General features: G+C 52.1%; 1 protein-coding gene across 4 annotated transcripts in view; it reads left to right on the plus strand.

Moving 5' to 3' along the window:
* Positions 1–20,294, plus strand: part of kalrna (kalirin RhoGEF kinase a) — a 1,210,365-nt gene that overhangs the window by 1,127,653 nt on the left and 62,418 nt on the right. For all 4 annotated transcript variants that reach the window (XM_072475613.1, XM_072475615.1, XM_072475625.1 and 1 more), the window contains 2 exons: positions 14,913–14,940; positions 15,081–15,243. In XM_072475613.1, the coding sequence (XP_072331714.1) occupies positions 14,913–14,940; positions 15,081–15,243 (191 nt within the window). The remainder of the gene's footprint in view (positions 1–14,912; positions 14,941–15,080; positions 15,244–20,294) is intronic.

Consider the following 20,294-nt stretch of genomic DNA (forward strand, 5'->3'; position numbering starts at 1 on the left):
GCAGCCCGGCGCAGGCAACCATCTGCCGCCCAGACGGGTCCTGGGTTCCTGGAGTTACCACACCCACCCATAGACCCAATGCAGTCACAGACCAAGGGACGATCGAAGGGGGTGACGGCCGCTTGCGGCAGCTGCAGACGCAGGTGGAGGAGTCCACCCACGTGCAGGAGCAGGGAGTGGTGCCGGCGGTCATGCGTGCCACCCAGGCCGAAACCGCACGGGTGGCGTCCGCGGTGGAGGCAATGGGTGCGATGGTGTCAGACATGGGGAGCAGTATGCAAGGTGTGGGGCATTCCGTGTGGGTGGTGTCTGTGGCCCAGGACATGGCTGACCTCTCACAGGAAGCCATGAGCCAGAGCCAGCAGCAGATCGCAGAGGCGCTCAATGCTGTGGCCCAGCCCCAGCAGGTCATGGGCCAGTCTCTGCAGGCCGTGGCCCAGTCTCACCAGGCCATCGCTGAGGCCATCGGCGCCATTGCCCAGGTGCTGGCTGGCGTCGCCCAGACACAGACAGGGATGGCCAACTCCCTGAGCTCCATGGCTGCAAACTTGCAGACCCTTGTTGATACTAGGACGGGCCTCCAGGACTGGCAGCGGCAGATGTCTGGGGGGGGGGGGGTCGGATGCTCGGTCCGTTGGCATCCCCGGCCCATGTAGAGGCCCAGGTGCCATCGGGCACTCCGAGGGAGGAGGAGGTGCTGGGGCCCGTCCCGGGTCCTCCTGTCGGGGAGGCCCCGGAACACCGCAACACCTCGGCCCCCCCCCGCTTCCGTCCCAGGTGCATCTGGTGGGCAATGGGCAGGACAGGCTGGCAGCTCGCCATCCCAGTCGCCTGAGCCGCAGCCTGGCCCATCTAGGCCGGGCCGTCCCAGGAAACGGCCACCAAAGGGGTCCCTAGTCACAGGGCAGGAATCACAGGAGTCTACCTCCAGTTCTGCTGTACCGTCTGGGGAACCACCTAGATGTAGTCAAAGGGCCCGTAAGGCCAAAAAATTAGACACTGAGTAAGTTGGCAGGGATGCAGGGCACAGATTAGTTATAGGGGCTAGGGCACGTGTATGAACTGTTTGTTATTAAAATCACTTTCACACCGACAGAAGCTGCCTTTGTGCTCTGTCCGGTGCGTACGGGGATGTAGTGTGAGGTGAGCGCCAGTGGGTGTGTGAGGGGTGATAGAACATCGGCCTCAGGTGAGTATGCCTCCCCCCTCCCCCCAGGTCACCCTCGCCATCCCCCCGGGCAGACGACGGGACCGTGCGCTGCAGTGTCACGGCCGCATGCTGGGACGGTCAGGGTGGAGGGTGGTACTGTGGCCATGAGTCAGACATTGTCCAACGATGTAGAGCCCAGAGCTCATCGCAGAGCGGGTTGTCATCATCCTCCATGGCCTGCAAGAGACACGCTACCACCGGCGACCGTGTGAGCCCGGCCCGTTGTGCCGCAGGTGGATGTGCAATGGAGGGGTGGTGTGCATGCGGGTGGGGTGCGGGTGGTTGGTGGTGGGTGGGTGGGGTGAGGGTGGTGGGTGGGTGGGGTGAGGGTGGTTGGTGTTGGTTGGTGGGGTGAGGGTGATCCTCCTCCATCTGATCCACCAGCCGCGCTAAACTGAGCTTGTGGAGGGCTTCCCAACTCTTAGCCACCTGAATGCCCAAGTAGCGAAAGCTCCTCTCCACCATCTTAAGCAGTAGCTCTCCCAGGCTCTTTTCCTGGCCCCTCACATGTATCACAAAAAGCTCGCTTTTCCCAACATTTAGCTTATTCCCCGAAATCTCTAAGGATCTGCATGACCTCCCCCATCCCCTCCATCGGATCCGCAATGTACAGGAGCAGGTCATCCGCATACAGTGAAACACGATGCTCATCCCCCCCGACCAGCCCCCTCCAGTTTCTGGACTCCCTCAACGCCATGGCCAGCGGCTCGATTGCCAGGACAAACAGCAGGGGGGCACCCCTGCCTCGTTCCTCGATGTAACCTAAAGTACTCCGACTGCAGCCGGTTCGTCGACACACTCGCTACCGGGGCCTGATACAACAATTTAACCCACCCTATAAATTCCTCTCCAAACCCAAATCTGCCTAACACTTCCCACAGGTACTCCCACTCCACCCGATCGAAGGCTTCCTCCGCGTCCATTGCCGCCACCACTTCTGCATCCCCCCCTTCCGAGGGCATCATGATCACATTCAGGAGCCTCCGCACATTCGTGTTCAACTGCCTGCCGCCCCTATCCATTATTAACATCGAACCCCTTCTCCCCCTCCCAAAACCCCCCTATATTTCCTCTCGAAAAAACATCTCCCAGCATCAGTCCCTACCCCACCTCACTCGCCTCGTAGGCCCATCGAAACCTGCTAACCAGGCTCCAATGTCCGCAGCCCTCCTCTCATCTCACCTCCGTTCACTAGCCGACTTTAGTTAGCTAGGGCGGGTGGCTCCCCCTGCCAAGATATACCGTCCCCTCCCACCCAGTCCCAGAGAAAGAAAAAACTAAAACAACAATCCAATCCATACAAATCACTAAAATAAGATATGCCAATCAACCCAACCAATAACTTGAACTCTGTAACAATGTGAAGTGAAGTAAATTACAATACACATCAGTAAAAAGAAAGTTATAGCATTTATATATTTTCCAGCTCCCCAATCACAGTCCACAGTCTCTCTTCCAGCTCCGCTCCTCACGCCTGTCCCAAGCCTTCTGCCCTCACGAACGTCTCAGCCGCCTCCGCTGTCTCAAAATAAAAGTCTTTGGCATCATACGTCACCCTCAGCTTCGCCGGGTATACCATACCAAATCGCACCCCCTTTTTGTACAGTGCCGCTTTCACTCGGTCGAAGGCCGCTCGACTTTGTGCCAACTCCACTGTCAGGTCCTGGTAGATCCGAACTCCAGCACCATCCCACTGCACCTCACGCTTCTGCTTCGCCCAGCTTAACACCTTTTCCTTCATGCAGAACTTATGGAAGCTGATAATTACTGCCCTTGGCGGCTCATTCACTTTGGGTATCGGCCTTAATGACCGATGAGCTCGGTCCAGCCCGTACCGGGAGGGGTTCTCACCCTCCCCCATCAGCTCCGCCAACTTCTTAGCGAAGTACTCTGTTGCCTTGGACCCTCTGCCCCTTCGGGCAAGCCCACAATTCTCAGATTGTGCTGCCTCGAGCGGTTCGCCAAGTCCTCTAGTTTTGCTCGGAGTCCTCTGTTGACCTCCACCACCCTCCGCAGCTCATCCCTCATCGAGGTGAGCTGGTCACTGTGCTGCGACACGGCCTCCTCCACTTCCTTCATCTTCTCGCCCTGCTCTCTCACCTCGGCCGATGTCTTTGCCACAGCTACCCTCACCGGGGCGATCATACGAATTAAGGAGTTCAGCGGAGGGTTTTGAGGCAAGGTGGGGGATATTCGTGACCGTGTTTGAGGAGTTGTTCGTCGCGGGGTGCGGGAGGGGCCAAAAAGGAGAAAAATTAATACAAACTGGATAGTTGTGTGTTGGGAAATTTGTTTCCGAACTCTTTATGTGTTATAACTTTTCATATACGTTTGGAATAAAATACAATTTTTTTTAAAAGGGGGACCAGGGGTTACAGGAACAAAGCAGGAGAATGGGGATGAGAAACATATCAGCCAAGATTGAATCGTGTAGAATACCTGATAAGCTGAATGGCCTAATTCTGCGCCTGTATTGTAGGATCTTATGTGGTTCAGCTACAAATGTTGTTCGGTGATGCACCAGTGAAGCATCATGGAATGTTTGACTATGTTAAATTGCCATATCAATACAAATTGTTGTTTTTAAGATTTTTCAAGTTGACTTCATCAGAGATGCAGCATTTTGTCTCCTGCTATTCCACATGTAGAGCACAAAGAATTTACTGATTGATGGAGTGCATAGTCAGACCATTATTTAATCCATCCTGAGTATTGAAGTTTAAAGAAGAATGGCCTTTTATCATTCTATTAGAAGTTTGTGGGAGGTGGGCTTTCCACATTGATTTTCTGCTGATTCTGCTGCTCTTCCACAGGTTACACCAAACAAGTGGAAGAATGTGGAAATCCATTTCTTTTAAGGTTTTGCCACAAAATTGAGAAACTTTGCTTAGGTTACTTTTACATATATTTAAATTATACTCAATCTTTCAACTACAGTTAGTGAAAGATAAAGATTTCAAGCCAAGTGTGTCATTTTGAATAATATACAGAAAATGCTAATTGAAAATTTAGATCAAATAGTTCTGGTACAGACTTCTTTTGCTACATGCAAAAGTGCTGACATATATTTTAAATCACTCTTCACAACGTAAATCACCCTTTATTTTGAGAAAACATGATACCTTCATCCCATCAGAATCATTATCAATGTGAAGACATAAATACATCCTTGAGGGCATTTTGTTCCATTCAACGTCACCCACTGTTAATGCTATTGAAAGCCTGCACAAATATAAGCATTCAAAATTTTAAAATGATTTAGCATTAAAAGAATTTTGTTTCTTAAATGTCAGAAAGTTTCCAAAATCCCATTTGGTTCATTCAAAGAAAGGCACCATTTCCAAGTTACAGTCTGTTGTGGTAATTTTATGGGGTTACATTGGACAGGTTTTCTTCTGTTGTACTATATAATGAAGGTTCTGAATTATATAGAGGAACAGGAAATTTTGAAAAATGGTATAAGAGTGAGGTTGAAATTCATCCCCAAGTCACCCGAGGTCACCCTTGCCAATCTTCTGGTGCACAGAAGTGGCCTTCCATAATGGACAATATGTAGCTAATGGAGACTCAAAGTACAAAAGGGCAGATAGCTTGAGCCAGGTCAGCACATGTGGTCCTTACACATTTATGGAACAGCTGTTATGATCCCAGTTGGTTTTGTAACTGAACAGGGAGATTCCAGAATGGAACCCCAGTAAAAAGACCGTGGATGGGATTCTTCAACAATGGGGCTATGTCCCCACTCCAGCGTGAAATCGCAGGCGAATCACTCTGGACTTTCCTGAAAAAAGTCCAGAGTGATTCCCCTACCAGGAGGGGGCGAGCAGGGCCCCAGAGTAGTCCTCGAAGCTCCGGCTGTCGTTACGGGGCCCTGCACTTCCGGTCGGGAGTCTGCGCATGCGCACGGTAGCGGCCTGTGTTGGCCGCCCCACGCGACATGGCAGACCCACACCGCAGACCGACACCAAAAGGATAGGCCCCTCCGAGATCACGCGCGCCCGCGGATCGGTGGCCCCAAATCGATAGCCTGGCCGTCTGTGAGACCACCCCCGGTGAAGGAGCCCCCCCGTCCCCCCACTAGGACGGCCGCAGACTGAGTCCGCAGCCACCACGCCGGCTTCCCGACGGGTGGGACCAAGTTACACTTGGAGAATCGCCGCAGGGGCCTCTGTCAATGGCCCCGTACCCGCTCCATATAGACTGCACGCGATTCACGGCGTTTCACCGGGGAGCGGAGAATCGCGGGAGCAGCGTCGCACCGGATTTCAGCGTCAAGGCTCATACTCCGCCCCATTGCCTATCGCAATTTGGCGCAGAGGCTTGGTGAATCCCCCCCCCCCCCCGTAAGTTCTTTTTAATTAAACGTGGAAGAATAGAGTCACAGAACCCCTAATTAGTTTTAACAACAAGAAAAAAATATTAAACATGACAAAATTGGATTATGATACGATACTCATTTTCGCCCCCTTTTTTTAAAATTATGTTTTTATTAAGAATTTTTCAACAACAATATTTTCCACCTTACAAACAAACCCTCCCCCGCCCGTAACAAAGAAAAGAAAGAGAACTCGCGTGGCAAGACATGAACATGGCAAGTCAATAAGATACAAAACTTTGTACATTGGAATCATCCCGTACGTGTCAGTTTCCGGATCATTCATGTGTTTTCTTGCTCAAATGCCCCCCAGCGGAACCCCCCTTTCCCCCCCCCCTCGAACGATGTCTCCCCCCCCCCCCCCCCCCGCCCCCCCCCCCCCGGGTTGCTGTTGCTGCTTGCCGACCTTCATCTAACGCTCCGCGAGATGGTCTAGGAACGGTTGCCACCGCCTGTAGAACCCCTGCGCAGACCCTCTCAAGGCAAACTTTATCCTTTCCAACTTGATAAACCCAGCCATATCAATTATCCAGGCCTCCACGCTGGGGGGCTTCGCCTCCTTCCACATTAGCAAGATCCTTCGCCGGGATACTAGGGACGCAAAGGCCAGAATGCCGGCCTCTTTCGCCTCCTGCACCCCCGGCTCGTCCACTACTCCAAATAGTGCTAGCCCCCAGCTTGGCTTGACCCGGACTTTCACCACCTTAGATACTGTTCCCGCAACTCCCCTCCAGAACCCCTCCAGTGCCGGGCATGACCAAAACATATGAACATGGTTCGCCGGACTTCCTGAGCACCTCCCACATCTGTCCTCCACCCCAAAGAACCTACTCAGCCTCGCCCCCGTCATATGCGCTCTATGAACCACCTTAAATTGTATCAGGCTAAGCCTGGCACACGAGGAAGAGGAATTAATCCTACTTAGGGCATCAGCCCATAGCCCCTCTTCAATCTCCTCCCCCAACTCCTCCTCCCATTTACCCTTCAGCTCCTCTACCAAAGCCTCCCCATCTTCTTTCATCTCCTGGTATATCGCCGACACTTGACCTCTCCGACCCATACGCCCAAAATCACCCTATCTTGAATCCCCTGTGCCGGGAGTAGCGGAAATTCCCTCACCTGCCGCCTCACAAACGCCCTCACTTGCATGTACCTGAAAGCGTTTCCCGGGGGTAGCCCAAACTTCTCCTCCAGCGCCCCTAAACTCGCAAACGTCCTGTCAATGAACAGGTCCCCCATTCTTCTAATCCCTACCCGATGCCAGCTCTGAAACCCCCCGTCCATCCTTCCTGGGACAAACCGATGGTTGTCTCTGATCGGGGACCACACCGAAACTCACGTCGCACCCCTGTGCCGTCTCCACTGCCCCCCAGATCTTTAGCGTTGCCGCCACCACCGGGCTCGTGGTATACCTTGTCGGCAAGAGCGGCAGCGGTGCCGTCACCAGCGCCCCCAGGCTCGTTCCTTTGCAGGACGCCATCTCCAACCTCCTCCACGCTGCCCCCTCTCCCTCCATCACCCACTTACGGATCATTGCCACGTTGGCTGCCCAATAATAACCACCCAAATTCGGCAACGCCAACCCTCCTCTATCTCTGCTACGCTCCAAGAACCCCCTCCTTACCCACGGGGTCTTGCTCGCCCACACAAATCCCGTAATGCTCCTGCTTACCCTCTTAAAAAAGGCCTTCGTAATCACAATTGGGAGGCATTGGAATACAAAAAGAAATCTCGGGAGGACCACCATTTTAACCGACTGTACCCTACCCGCCAGCGAGAGTGGCAACATGTCCCACCTTTTAAAATCCTCCTCCATCTGTTCCACCAATCGCGTCAAATTAAGTTTGTGCAGTGCCCCCCAGCTCCTAGCTACCTGAATCCCCAAGTATCGAAAGCTCCTTTCTGCCCTCCTCAACGGTAGGTCGTCTATCCCTCTTCCCTGGTCCCCCAGATGGATCACGAAGAGCTCACTGTTTCCCACATTGAGCTTATAGCCCGAAAAGCCTCCAAACTCCCGTAGGATCTGCATTACCTCAACCATCCCCTCCACTGGATCCGTCACATACAGCAACAGGTCGTCTGCGTACAGCGACACTCGATGTTCCTCTCCCCCTCGAACCACCCCCTTCCATTTCCCCGACTCCCTTAACACCATGGCCAAAGGTTCAATTGCTAATGCAAACAGCAGAGGGGACAGGGGGCACCCCTGCCTCATCCCTCGGTACAGCCGGAAATACTCCGACCTCCGTCGGTTTGTGACCACACTCGCCACCAGGGCTTTATACAAGGGCTTAACCTAACTAATAAACCCTCCCCCGAACCCAAACCTCCTCAACACTTCCCAGAGATACTCCCACTCTACCCGATCAAAGGCCTTCTCCGCGTCCATGGCTGTCACTATCTCCGCTTCTCCATCCACCGATGGCATCATTATCACATTTAGGAGCCTTCGCACATTAGTATTTAACTGCCTACCCTTTACGAATCCCGTCCGGTCCTCGTGAATCACCCCCGGGACACAGTCCTCAATCCTCATGGCCAACATTTTTGCCAGCAACTTAGCATCTACATTAAGGAGCGGGATCGGTTTATACGACCCACATTGCAGTGGGTCCTTATCCCGCTTCAAGATCAAAGAGATCATCGCCTCCGACATTGTCGGGGGCAGGGTCCCCCCCTCCCTTGCTTCATTGAAGGTCCTTACCAGCAATGGGGCTAACAGGTCTACATACTTCCTGTAGAACTCCACCGGGAACCCATCCGGCCCCGGGGCCTTCCCTGCCTGCATGCTCCCCAGACCTTTAACCAGCTCCTCCACCCCAATTGGCACCCCCAAACCAGCCACCTCCTGCACCTCCACCCTTGGGAACCTCAATTGGTCCAAGAATCGCCGCATCCCCTCTTTTCCCCCTGGGGGCTGGGACCTATACAGTTCCTCGTAAAAGGCCTTAAAAGCCTCATTCACTCTCCCTGCACTCCGCACCATATTTCCCCTGCCATCTTTGACTCCGCCTAGATCCCTCGCTGCCATCCTCTTACGGAGCTGGTGTGCCAGCATCCGGCTCACCTTCTCCCCATATTCATATATCGCACCCTGTGACTTCCTCCACTGTGCCTCTGCCTTCCCTGTGGTCAACAGGTTGAACTCTGTCTGGAGACTTTGTCTCTCCCTGAGTAGTCCCTCATCAGGAGCCTCTGCTTAGCTCCTGTCCACCCATAAAATCTCCCCTACTAACCTCTCCCTTTCCCTGCCCTCTCTCTTCACCCTGTGAGCCCTGATGGAGATTAACTCTCCCCTGACCACTGCCTTCAGCGCCTCCCATACTACTCCCACCTGCACCTCCCCGTTGTCGTTGGCCTCCAGATACCTTTCAATACTCCCCCGCACCCTCCCGCACATTTCGTCGTCTGCCAGCAGTCCCACATCCAACCTCCACAACGGGCGTTGGTCCCTCTCCTCCCCCAGCTCCAGCTCCACCCAGTGCGGGGCATGGTCTGAAATGGCTATGGCCGAAAACTCAGTTCCCTCCACTTTCGGGATCAATGCCCTGCCCAGAACAAAAAAATCTATCCGGGAGTAGGCCTTATGTACGTGGGAGAAAAAAGAAAATTCTCTGGCCAAAGGCCTGGCAAATCTCTACGGATCTACTTCCCCCATCTGATCCATATACCCCCTAAGCACCTTGGCCGCAGCCGGCCTCTTCCCCGTCCTAGATCTGGAACGATCTAATGCTGGGTCCAGCACCGTGTTAAAATCCCCACCCATTATCAAGCTCCCTACCTCCAGGTCCGGAATACGCCCCAACATCCGTTTCATGAATCCAGCATCATCCCAGTTCGGGGCATATACATTCACCAGTACCACCTCCGTCCCCTGCAACCTACCACTCACCATCACGTATCGGCCTCCCTTGTCCGCTACTATGTTCTTGGCCTCAAACGACACCCGCTTTCCCACCAGTATTGCCACCCCTCTATTCTTCGCATCCAGCCCCGAATGGAACACCTGTCCCACCCATCCCTTCCTTAACCTGACCTGATCTGCCACCTTCAGATGTGTCTCCTGAAGCATGACCACGTCTGCCTTCAGTCCCTGTAGGTGCGCGAACACACGGGCCCTCTTAACCGGCCCATTTATGCCTCTCACATTCCACGTGATCAGCCGGATTGGGGGGTTACCCCCCCCCCCCCGCCAACTAGCCATCTCCTATCTTAGGCCAGTCCCGTGCCCGCGCCTCCCGCACCCTCCAGTCCCCCAGGCGGGGAACCCCCGCCCCGACCATCTCTTCCATTTTCAGTTCCCCCTCAGACAGTGCAGCAGCAACCCTAGAATCCCCCCCTCTTCCCCCCCCCCTCCCCCCCCTCCCCCCCCCCCCCCCCCGCTAGATCCTCATCTAGCTCTTTTGCTCCCCCCATATTACTTCCGTGAGTCAGCTGACTTCTGCTGACCCCGGCTTCCCCCGCCTTCCCGTTGATCTCCCCCGTGTGGGAGTCTCTCCTCCTCACCTTCCTCCATTCCCCCCCCACACCTTTTTGCACGGGAAAGAGCCCGCGCTTTCCTGAACCAGCCCCGCCCCCTGTGGCGCAGCTCCTGTTGTGGCCATTATCCCAGTTCCCTCATCCCCGAGTCTCATATCCCTCCAGCACCGACGCCCACATTCCCCATCATCATCATCTCATCTACAGAAAAGAAAAAAGGAAATTTTAGGAATTTTAACCAGAACTCTACTCATCCATCATCCCACCCATGAAATATTCTTTACCCATATTTACAACCCCATATACAACCAACATCTCCCCCCACAACCACATCCCCTCAGTTCGAGTCCAGTTTTTCCGTCTGAATAAAGGTCCAAGCCTCTTCTGGCGTTTCAAAATAATGGTGTCTGTCCTGATAAGTGACCCACAGTCGCGCAGGCTGCAGTATGCCGAACCTGACTCTTTTTGTTATGCAGCACCGCCTTGGCCCGGTTGAAGCCAGCTCTCCTCCTTGCCACCTCCGCGCTCCAATCCTGGTAAACTCGGATCACCGCGTCCTCCCATCTACTGCTCCACACCTTCTTGGCCCATCTCAGCACACTTTCTTTGTCCGCGAATCGATGGAACCTTGCCACTATCGCTCTTGGCGGCTCATCAGCCTTGGGTCTCCTCGCCAGGACCCGGTGAGCCCCTTCCAGCTCCGGAGGTTCGGAGAGGCCTCCGCTCCCATCAGCGAATGGAGCATCGTACTCACATACGCCCCGGCATAAGCTCCCTCCACTCCTTCGGGAAGACCCAGAATCCGGAGGTTCTTCCTCCTCGCCCTGTTCTCCAGGACCTCAATTCTCTCGGCCCACCTACTGTGCACCGCCTCGTGCACCTCCACTTTTACCGCCAGGCCCAGGATCTCGTCCTCGTTGTCATTCATTTTGCCTTTCACCTCATGAAGCTCCACCGCCTGGGTCTTCTGGGTCTCCTTCAGCCCCTCGATTGCCAACAGCATTGGCGCCAGCACCTCCTTTTTCAGCTGCTCCACACAGCGCTTAAGGAACTCCTGCTGGTCAGGCCCCCATGCTCCCCATGCTGCTCGCTCTCCACCCTCCGCCATATTGCTTTTTCCCCCCCGTTTTTGTCGTTGCTCCAGAGCTTCTTTTTTCGTCGCTCCACCGCAGATCTCGGCCATATGTCGTAAGGGGGTACCTTACTGCACCTTCCCACACGGGATCAATTCAACAAATGTTCCGTTGGGGCTCCTCTAGAGAGCCCGAAAGTTTGTTGTCGTGGGAGCTGCCGAAACGTGCGGCTTAGCTCCGCATCGCCGCAACCGGCCATTTTCTCCCCCTTAATTTAACAAATACACACAGATTTTAAGATTAACACGGATAACAAAGTACATCATAGCTACAATGGTCTCATTATCACACAAAGTTCCCTTTAAGCACACAAGCTGATTGTGACCAAACGCATGCATTCTGCTCTGAACCCAAGTTAATGGGCGGGATTCTCCGCGATGTCTGCCGGTCGGCGGCAGAAACGGCGCAAATCAGTCCGGCATCGCGCCGCCCCTAAGGTGCGGAATTCTCCGCATCTTGAGGGGCCGAGCCCTCACCTTGAGGGGCTAGGCCCGCGCCGGAGTGATTTCCGCCCCGCCAGCTGGTGGGAAAGGCCTTTGGCGCCCCGCCAGCTGGCGCGGAAATGGCTTTGCCGTGCGACGCATGCGCGGGAGCGTCAGCGGCTGCTCACGGCAACCCGCGCATGCGCAGTGGAGGGGGTCTCTTCCGCCTCCGCCATAGTGAAGACCATGGCGAAGGGGGAAGGAAAAGAGTGCCCCCACGGCACAGGCCCTCCCGCGGATCAGTGGGCCCCGATCGCGGGCCAGGCCACTGTGAGGGCACCCCCCGGGGCCAGATCGTCCCGCGCGCCCCCCGAGGACCCCGGAGCCGGCCCGCGCCGCCTTGTCCCGCCGTTCGAAAGGTAGTTCAATCCACGCCGGCTGGCGTGGGTTGACAGCAGCGGGACTTCGGCCCATCGCGGACCGGAGAATCGCCGGGGGTGGGCCCGCTGACCGGTGCGATTTCCGCCGACCAACGCGGCGCTATTCCCGCCCCCGCCGAATCTCTGGTGGCGGAGAATTCGGGACACGGCGGGGGCGGGATTCACGCCAGCCCCCGGCGATTCTCCCGACCCGGTGAGGGGTAGGAGAAATCACGCCCAATGTCTGTGGATTTCACTTCAGAATCCCCCAGATGATTGTCACATGAGAGTTTCCACACTCCACTCACCAAAACACACTTTAAAATCTTCTCTCACAATAATGATTTCCCTTAGTGGTTTGCATTCCAAATTACTGTCCAGGTTTTCCAAATGGTGCTTTTAAATAAAACTTCCATCCGCTTTTTAACAGCAAATCTAGTCCAGTGTTTACACTACCTCCTTTAGAATTTCTTTGTTTTGACTGCTGTACAAACTGTTTACAATTGCTTTAACTCTCGATTCGCAGACTCTAGTAAAATGGCATCAAATGTTTCATTTACCTCTGAAGTCTGCTGCCCCACTTAATTCTGGTTACTGCGATTGTCTCTTTAACTCAGAACACTTTGTTTATTCTTCCATGAATTCTTCTGTACAATACATTGTCTCTGTTCTCTTAACCTCTTGTCTCAAAACATTATTTCTGTCCCAATTCCCTGGTTATCTGAACTGTCACTTGTTCCTTTGGAAGATTGAATCTTCACAACTCCCTTGTGCTGTCCAGCTTTCCTGGCAGAGTTGAGAGATCTTCACTCCCAAGTGTCCTGTCTCCAACTGCAAGATGTCCACTAAAACTTAAAAGCTTTTCCACCTTACAAGGGCCTCCAGTTGCTAAGCAACCACTTCTGCTCCTATTTATTCTTCACACTGTAACCTCTGTAAGCAAGGAATTGAAACACACCCCCATACATACAACACCTTTATCCAGCATTAATCTAGCTATATCCTTGACCCTTCCTTGCACAGAAACATTAAATTAAACCCACTTAAAACTATACCCTATTTCTATTGTTTGCCAATACAAATATAAATCCCTTAAAGCTATCTTTGTTTTCCCAAAGCAGTGCAAAGATAGTAATTTGTTTGCATAGCATTACAGAAAATTATAATTAGCTAAATGTAGAATGCTAAGAAAAAAGTTTAGGAAGTAATCAAACCAGTACTTTAGCCAAAATGTGATCTTCATTTAAATGCAAGTCTATTTATTGGTGAAAGGTTTGGAAGAGAATTTGCAATGCTACACAGCCACAGAAAAATGGGTCATGAAACTCTAGCCTTTCAAGGACAATAATATCTTAAATACTTGCTGCTTGGGAAAAATATTTATTTCTTGATCACATGGCTCTTAATTCCAATCAGAACCTAAGCATAGATGCTGAAGAGCATTATTTTCAGAGCCATGTGTTCACAAGAACTCTGATTGAGTAGACAGCATCTTGATACAGGGATGTACATTTAAAGAGGACGCACTCAGCTTTGGGAGGGTGTATCTAGCAGTATGCCTATTCGAGACAGGGATATGTTTGAATGCATCCTACAACAGAGCCCTGAGAGAATCTCAGAATCAAGGTGGTAAGTTACATGGTATATAAGTTCAGCACGGAAAGAAAGCAACCCTTGAATCACATGAGTCGGACAAAATGGAGAAGTAGGAGAAGGAAGATGATCAAGAAGCCAAGAATGAAGAGGAAGATCAAGCATTAGCAATATTATTAGTTGCTAGAGCTCCATGGGATCAAATAATAGGCGGTTTTGTTGAATTAAACCACCCCCCCCCCCATGCATCACAGACCTTGATATAATCCTCATCCGCAAGTCCTTACACCCAGCAGCTGAATGCTCTGAAAGTGTAAACATTCTTGGGTGTTGGACTGCCAGCAGTAGGCATGATGGAACCAACATCAAAGCAATGAAATTGTTAAGCAACAAAGTGGTTCACAATGGATCGTTTAAGGGTAAGATCTGATGAAGTTTGAAACTGTGTTAGTAATTGTTTCCTATTCTGGTGTTCCTATATGGTGCTTCCCCCTGTGCCTATGCCACGGGCAATGCATGCTTGTTGAACCTCCATGAAGGGCACTTGAGATGACTTGGCAGATAGTCTCAAGGAACTCTGACTGTATGAGGTCAAGAAAGTCTGGCCCAAGTGATGATTTTGCACTAACCGCTTTAGAGAGGCTGGAAGGGGAGCAGGCATTTGGTCATCCAGATGAATGGTTTCCATCCACTTATCTGTACATGCGTCCTGCTGTTTGTGCCATGTGCCCTGAAAGAGACCAGAAAGGATGTTAATATGTTGAAAGGATGTATTTGTCATGGCAAAATAGTGCATTTAAGTTTGGGGCGAGCCTGGGGTAAGGGAGGCCAAAGGTTTCCTTGAGGATCATTGAAGCTCTTTTGGCTTTCCAAGGAAACAGAAATTAATAAAAGCTGACGGGGCCGCCTCTGATTCTGGCAGTTTTGCCTGGTATGGAAGCCACCACTGCTTCCCTACTTGGGCTTCATATTAAAATGGCAGAACTGTCCTATCTAACTTTGTCAGCTACTAATGTGTACATTTAAAGAGGACCCGCCAGGGTACACCTGGCAGTCTGCCAGATCGAAATGACTTAACATTGAGATGCATGTATCACGTCATAGAGTGAGCATTTAAAAATAATTGAAAATTGTTTTGTTTGATGTCAGTTTTGTTTATATGTATGTCAAAAAATACTCTTGTCATGCCAAACAACCTATTCAGTTAATTTGAGTGACAAATCTTCAGAAAAAGTTACATATAAAAAATTTACTGACGACAAAATTTAATTTTTTTCACAGTTGCTAAATCCAAATTTTATTCATGAAGGTAAGTTCCTTCATTACAACCTCAGTGCTGAAGTTTAAACACTATTAAAATTCAGATTAACTGTAGACAATTTATATATTGTACATGGTTTACATTATAGATTTTATTTTTACTAATACCAATCTTCCCTTTCGCAATAGTGTCACCTGAATTTCTCATCCCCTTGTCCGATTTGACATGTTCTATTGGTGAAACAGTCATATTGCGATGTAAAGTATGTGGGCGACCCAAACCTGCTGTTAGCTGGAAAGGACCGGATCAAAATGTTCTTGTCACCGACACTCGCTACACTCTATCGTTCAGGTAACCTGATCAGCTAGATCGCCACAAAATGTAGTGCAACTTCAGAAGTGGAAACATTTTTCAGTGCAGAAAATGAATGCGCGTCGACTAAAGAGGTTTCAGTCTTTTCTCATTTGTCAAATCTTCAGAAAAACAGCCATAGCAAGTAAGACTGATTTAATTCCTGCTGTCCTGCTTATAGCTATTCCTGCCATGTGATCTGTAATCATGGTACGTCACGCTAGTCTGCTTTGCACTACTCTCACACATCAACTGTCGCTCGTCTGTAACCCCCATTTGACACCCACCATTTAGCTATTTCTAGGCCGACTCCTCTTTCCGTTGTCCTCCACGTTGGTCTCTGGAAGAGGTGGCCGTAGATTTGTAGCTCTGATCAAAAAGCTGAAACGCTGACATTTTCTTTTCTGGATGTCACTTTTAGAGTTCTTTTTGTTCTTGTCATTTCAAACTCCTCTTCATTTGTCTTGTGGTCTGCACATGGAATTTTGAGCTTTTCTTTTGCATTCTATTTCAAAGGCTTCTATTTTCTTCTACAAAAATCTTCATTTGTCATTCAAGGCTTCATCTGAGATTATAGAGAAAAGCAGGCTTCAACCAAGCTCCAAATTGCACAAATGCTCTTTCCATTAGAGAACATGAAGGATGGCAGTGACTCTCAGGGCATCAACAAATATGGGCTGTGCTATCCTTCCCCTCTAATATCTGCACAAATGCCAGAAAGCAGACCCAGGCTTCCCATGCAATAGCTGTAATATCAGAGCCGGCAGCAAATCTACCCTTTTACTTGTGGGAGCCATCTCAATCCTTGCACACTTATGTGCAATAATGCTAACCATCAACTTTTTACACTGAAATCAACTTTTCGCCCAATGCACCAGCTTTTTAGCATTTTGCAAAAAAAAAGTTTGTTTGTTTCAAATTTTTTACATATTTTCAACAGAAAAAAAGAAAAACAAAGAACACATCAATAAACATCTTACAACTACATCACGAATTCCCCCAATATACAAACCCCCCATTAAGCAATAATAAACACAGTAGTAAACACAAAGTACACCCCCCTCTCCTCTTCCCCCCGCCCCCGGGTTGCTGCTCTGCTGACCACCTCCTAGCGCTCCGCTAGAAAGTCTAGGAACGGTTGCCACCGCCTGAAGAACCCTTGCACAGACCCTCTCAAGGTAAATTTTACCCTCTCCAATTTAATGAATCCTGCCATGTCGCTGACGCAGGCTTCCACGCTCGGGGGCCTCGCATCTTTCCACTGAAGCAGAATCCTCCGCCGGGCTACCAGGGACACAAAGGGCAGAATACCGGCCTCATTCATCTCCTGCACTCCCGGCTCATCTGATACTCCAAATAGTGCTAACCCCCAGCTCGGCTTAACCCAGGTGTTCACCACCTTAGACACCGTCCTCGCAACGCCCCTCCAGAACCCATCCAGCACCGGGCTCGCCCAGAACATATGGGCGTGATTTGCTGGGCACCCTGAGCACCTCCCACACCTGCTTTCCCCCCAAAGAACCTGCTCAGCCTCGCCCCTGTCATATGCGCTCTGTGAAGAACCTTAAATTGTATCAGGCTAAGCCTGGTGCAAGAGGAGGAAGAATTAACCCTACTCAGGGCGTCCACCCACGTACCCTCATCTATCTCCTCCCCAAGCTCCTCCTCCCATTTACCCTTAGCTCCTCAACCGAGGTCTCCTCCTCCTCCTCCTGCATCTCCTGGTAGATCGCCGAGACTTGCCTTCTCCAACCCACACCCCCGAGAGCACCCTATCCTGGATCCTACGTACTGGAAGCAGCGGGAACTCCCTCACCTGCCGTCTTACAAACGCCCTTACCTGCATGTACCTGAAGGCATTTCGGGGGGTAGCCCAAATTTTTCCTCCAGCGCCCAAGGCTTGCAAACGTCCTATCATTTCACAGGTCCCCCATCCTTCTAATTCCTGCCCTGTGCCAGCTCAGGAACCCTCCATCCATTCTCCCCGGGACGAACCGATGGTTCTCTCGGATCGGGGACCACCCCTGTGGCGTCTCCACTGACTCCAAATTTTCAAAGTCGCCGCCACCACCGGACTCGTGGTGTACCTTGTCGGCGGGAGCGGCAGCGATGCTGTCACCAGCGCTCTCAGACTCGTGCCTACACAGGACGCCATCTCCAGCCTCTTCCACGCCACCCCCTCCCGCTCCATTACCTACTTGCGTATCATCGTCACATTGGCAGCCCAGTAGTACCCACCCAGATTAGGCAACGCTAACCCTCCACTGTCCCTACTCCGTTCCAGAAACACCCTTCTCACCTCAGGGTCTTTTTCTTTTTAAAAAAAATATATTTATTAAAGTTTTTTAACACAATTTACTCCCTTACAAACAATAACCCCCCCCCCCCCCCCCCCCCCCCCCGCCCCATAACAAAAAAAACGAGAAATCGCGCAGAGCAAAATATATACATGGAAAATGGAATATTTACACAGCTTTGTACACTGGCCCTCACCCGTACGTGCCAGTTCCCCAACCCTTCATGTTATCTCTTGCTCATCCACCCTCCCAGGCAGTCCCCCCTTTCCCCCTCCCCTCCCAGGACATCCGTCCCCCGCCCCCCCCCTCCCCTAAGGTTGCTGCTGCTGCTGCTGCTGACCGACCTTCCTCTAACGCTCCGCGAGATAGTCTAGGAACGGTTGCCACCGCCTGTAGAACTCCTGCGCAGACCCCCTTAAAGCAAACTTAATCCTCTCCAACTTAATGAACCCAGCCATATCATTTATCCAGGCCTCCAGGCCGGGGGCTTCGCCTCCTTCCACATTAGCAAGATCCTTCGCCGGGCTACTAGGGGCGCAAAGGCCAGAATGCCGGCCTCTTTCGCCTCCTGCACTCCCGGTTCGTCCACTACTCCAAATATTGCTAGCCCCCAGCTTGGCTTGACCCGGACTTTCACCACCTGAGATATTGCTCCCGCCACTCCTCTCCAGAACCCCTCAGTGCCGGGCATGACCAAAACATATGGACATGGTTCGCCGGGCTCCCTGAGCACCTTCCACATCTGTCCTCTACCCCAAAGAACCTACTCAACCTCGCCCCCATCAAGTGCGCTCTGTGCACCACCTTAAATTGTATCAGGCTGAGCCTGGCACACGAGGAGGAGGAATTAACCCTACCCAGGGCATCAGCCCACAGCCCTTCCTCGATCTCCTTCCCCAGCTCCTCCTCCCATTTACCCTTCAACTCTTCTACTAGCGCTTCCCCCCTTTTCTTTCATCTCTTGGTGTATTTCCGACACCTTGCCCTCCCCGACCCATACACCCGAGATCACCCTATCTTTTGTGGCGGGAGCAACGGGAATTCCCTCACCTGTCGCCTCACAAACGCCCTCACCTGCATGTATCTAAAGGCATTTCCCACTTCCGGGTGCGGCGATGACCAGCTAAGTCGCACGTTTCGGCAGCTCCCGGTGGAACGGACTTTTGGGCTCTTAATAAGAGCCCCAACGGCAATTTTAACGGCTAAAAGCACTGTGCGGTAAACCAGAAGGGAATCCCCCCTGGATACGGATGGAAAAAGGAGAGGAAAGTGCCGGATTGCAGTGGATCCTTTAGAGCAGCGGCAAGGAAGGCAAGCAAAAACCAAGATGGCGTCGGAAGGTGGCAGTTTAATATGGGGCCCTGAACAACACGAGTTTTTGAAACGCTGCGTGGAAGAGCTTAAAAAGGAGATGAAGAAGGAGCTGTTGACCCCGATATTACAGGCGATTGAAGGGCTAAAAGATGAGCAAAAGACCCAGGAGCGGGAGCTTTGGGTCGTGAAGGCAAAGGCTGCCGAGAATGAGGACGACATACAGGGCCTGGTGGTGAAGACGGAGATGCACGAGGCACACCATAAACGATGTGTGGAAAGCTGGAGGTGCTGGAGAATAATGCGAGGAGGAAGAATTTAAGGATTCTTGGTCTTCCTGAAGGTGCAGAAGGGGCGGACGTCGGGGCATATGTGAGCACGATGCTGCACTCGTTAATGGGAGCGGAGGCCCCGACGGGTTCGTTGGAGGTGGAGAGAGCATACCGAGTGATGGCGCGAGGACCGAGAGCAGGAGAAATTCCCAGAGCCATAGTGGTGAGATTCCTCCGTTTTAAGGACAGAGAGATGGTCCTCAGATGGGCAAAGAAAACTCGGAGCAGTAGGTGGGAGAACGCGGTGATCCGCGTATATCAAGACTGGAGTGCGGAGGTGGCGAGAAGGAGGGCGAGCTTTAATCGGGCCAAGGCGGTGCTTCATAGAAAGAAGATTAAATTTGGAATGCTGCAGCCGGCAAGACTGTGGGTCACATATCAAGGGAAGCACCACTACTTTGAAACGGCGGATGAGGCATGGACATTTATTGTTGAAGAGAAATTGGAATAAGCGGGTTATTAAAAAAGAACGTTTGAGACAAAGTGGTGGGGCAAAGAGGGGGGAAAAAGGGGGGAGAGATGATTTTTATGTTGTTAATCCTGCGACCCGGTAACTTTTCTCTCTTCCACAGGTTGTGGGGGAGGGAGGAAGGGAGGTGCAGGAGCTGGGGGCATTGGCCATTGGGGGCGGGGCCAAAAGGGAAGCGCGGGCTTTGTTCCCGCGCGATGATAATTATGGCGGGAATAGGGAAGCAGGAAGGAGGGGGCGTCGCACGGTGCGAGCCGAGGTCACGGGGGGAAGCCGAGGTCAGCCAGAGTTTGCTGACTTCTGGGAGCAACATGGGGGGTGTAACTACGCTAGTGGGGGATCTAGCGGGGGGGGGGGTGGGAGGGGGGATTTACTGGGTTGCTGCTGCTGGGGAGAAGGGGGAGCTGGTATGGGGTGGGGTGGGCGGGGCGGGAGGGCACCGCCTGGGGGGGACACAGCTGCGTGGGAACCGGGTGAGGAGCTGGATAAAAGGGGATGACGAATCGACAAGGGGGGGGGGGGTAAAGAGCCCCCCAACACGGCTGATCACGTGGAATGTGAGAGGGCTGAACGGGCCGATAAAGAGGGCACGGGTACTCGCACACCTTAAGAAACTTAAGGCAGATGTGGTTATGTTACAGG

Source organism: Scyliorhinus torazame, chromosome 2 (assembly GCF_047496885.1).
Source record: "Scyliorhinus torazame isolate Kashiwa2021f chromosome 2, sScyTor2.1, whole genome shotgun sequence".
In the NCBI taxonomy this organism is placed as follows: Eukaryota; Metazoa; Chordata; class Chondrichthyes; order Carcharhiniformes; family Scyliorhinidae; genus Scyliorhinus; species Scyliorhinus torazame.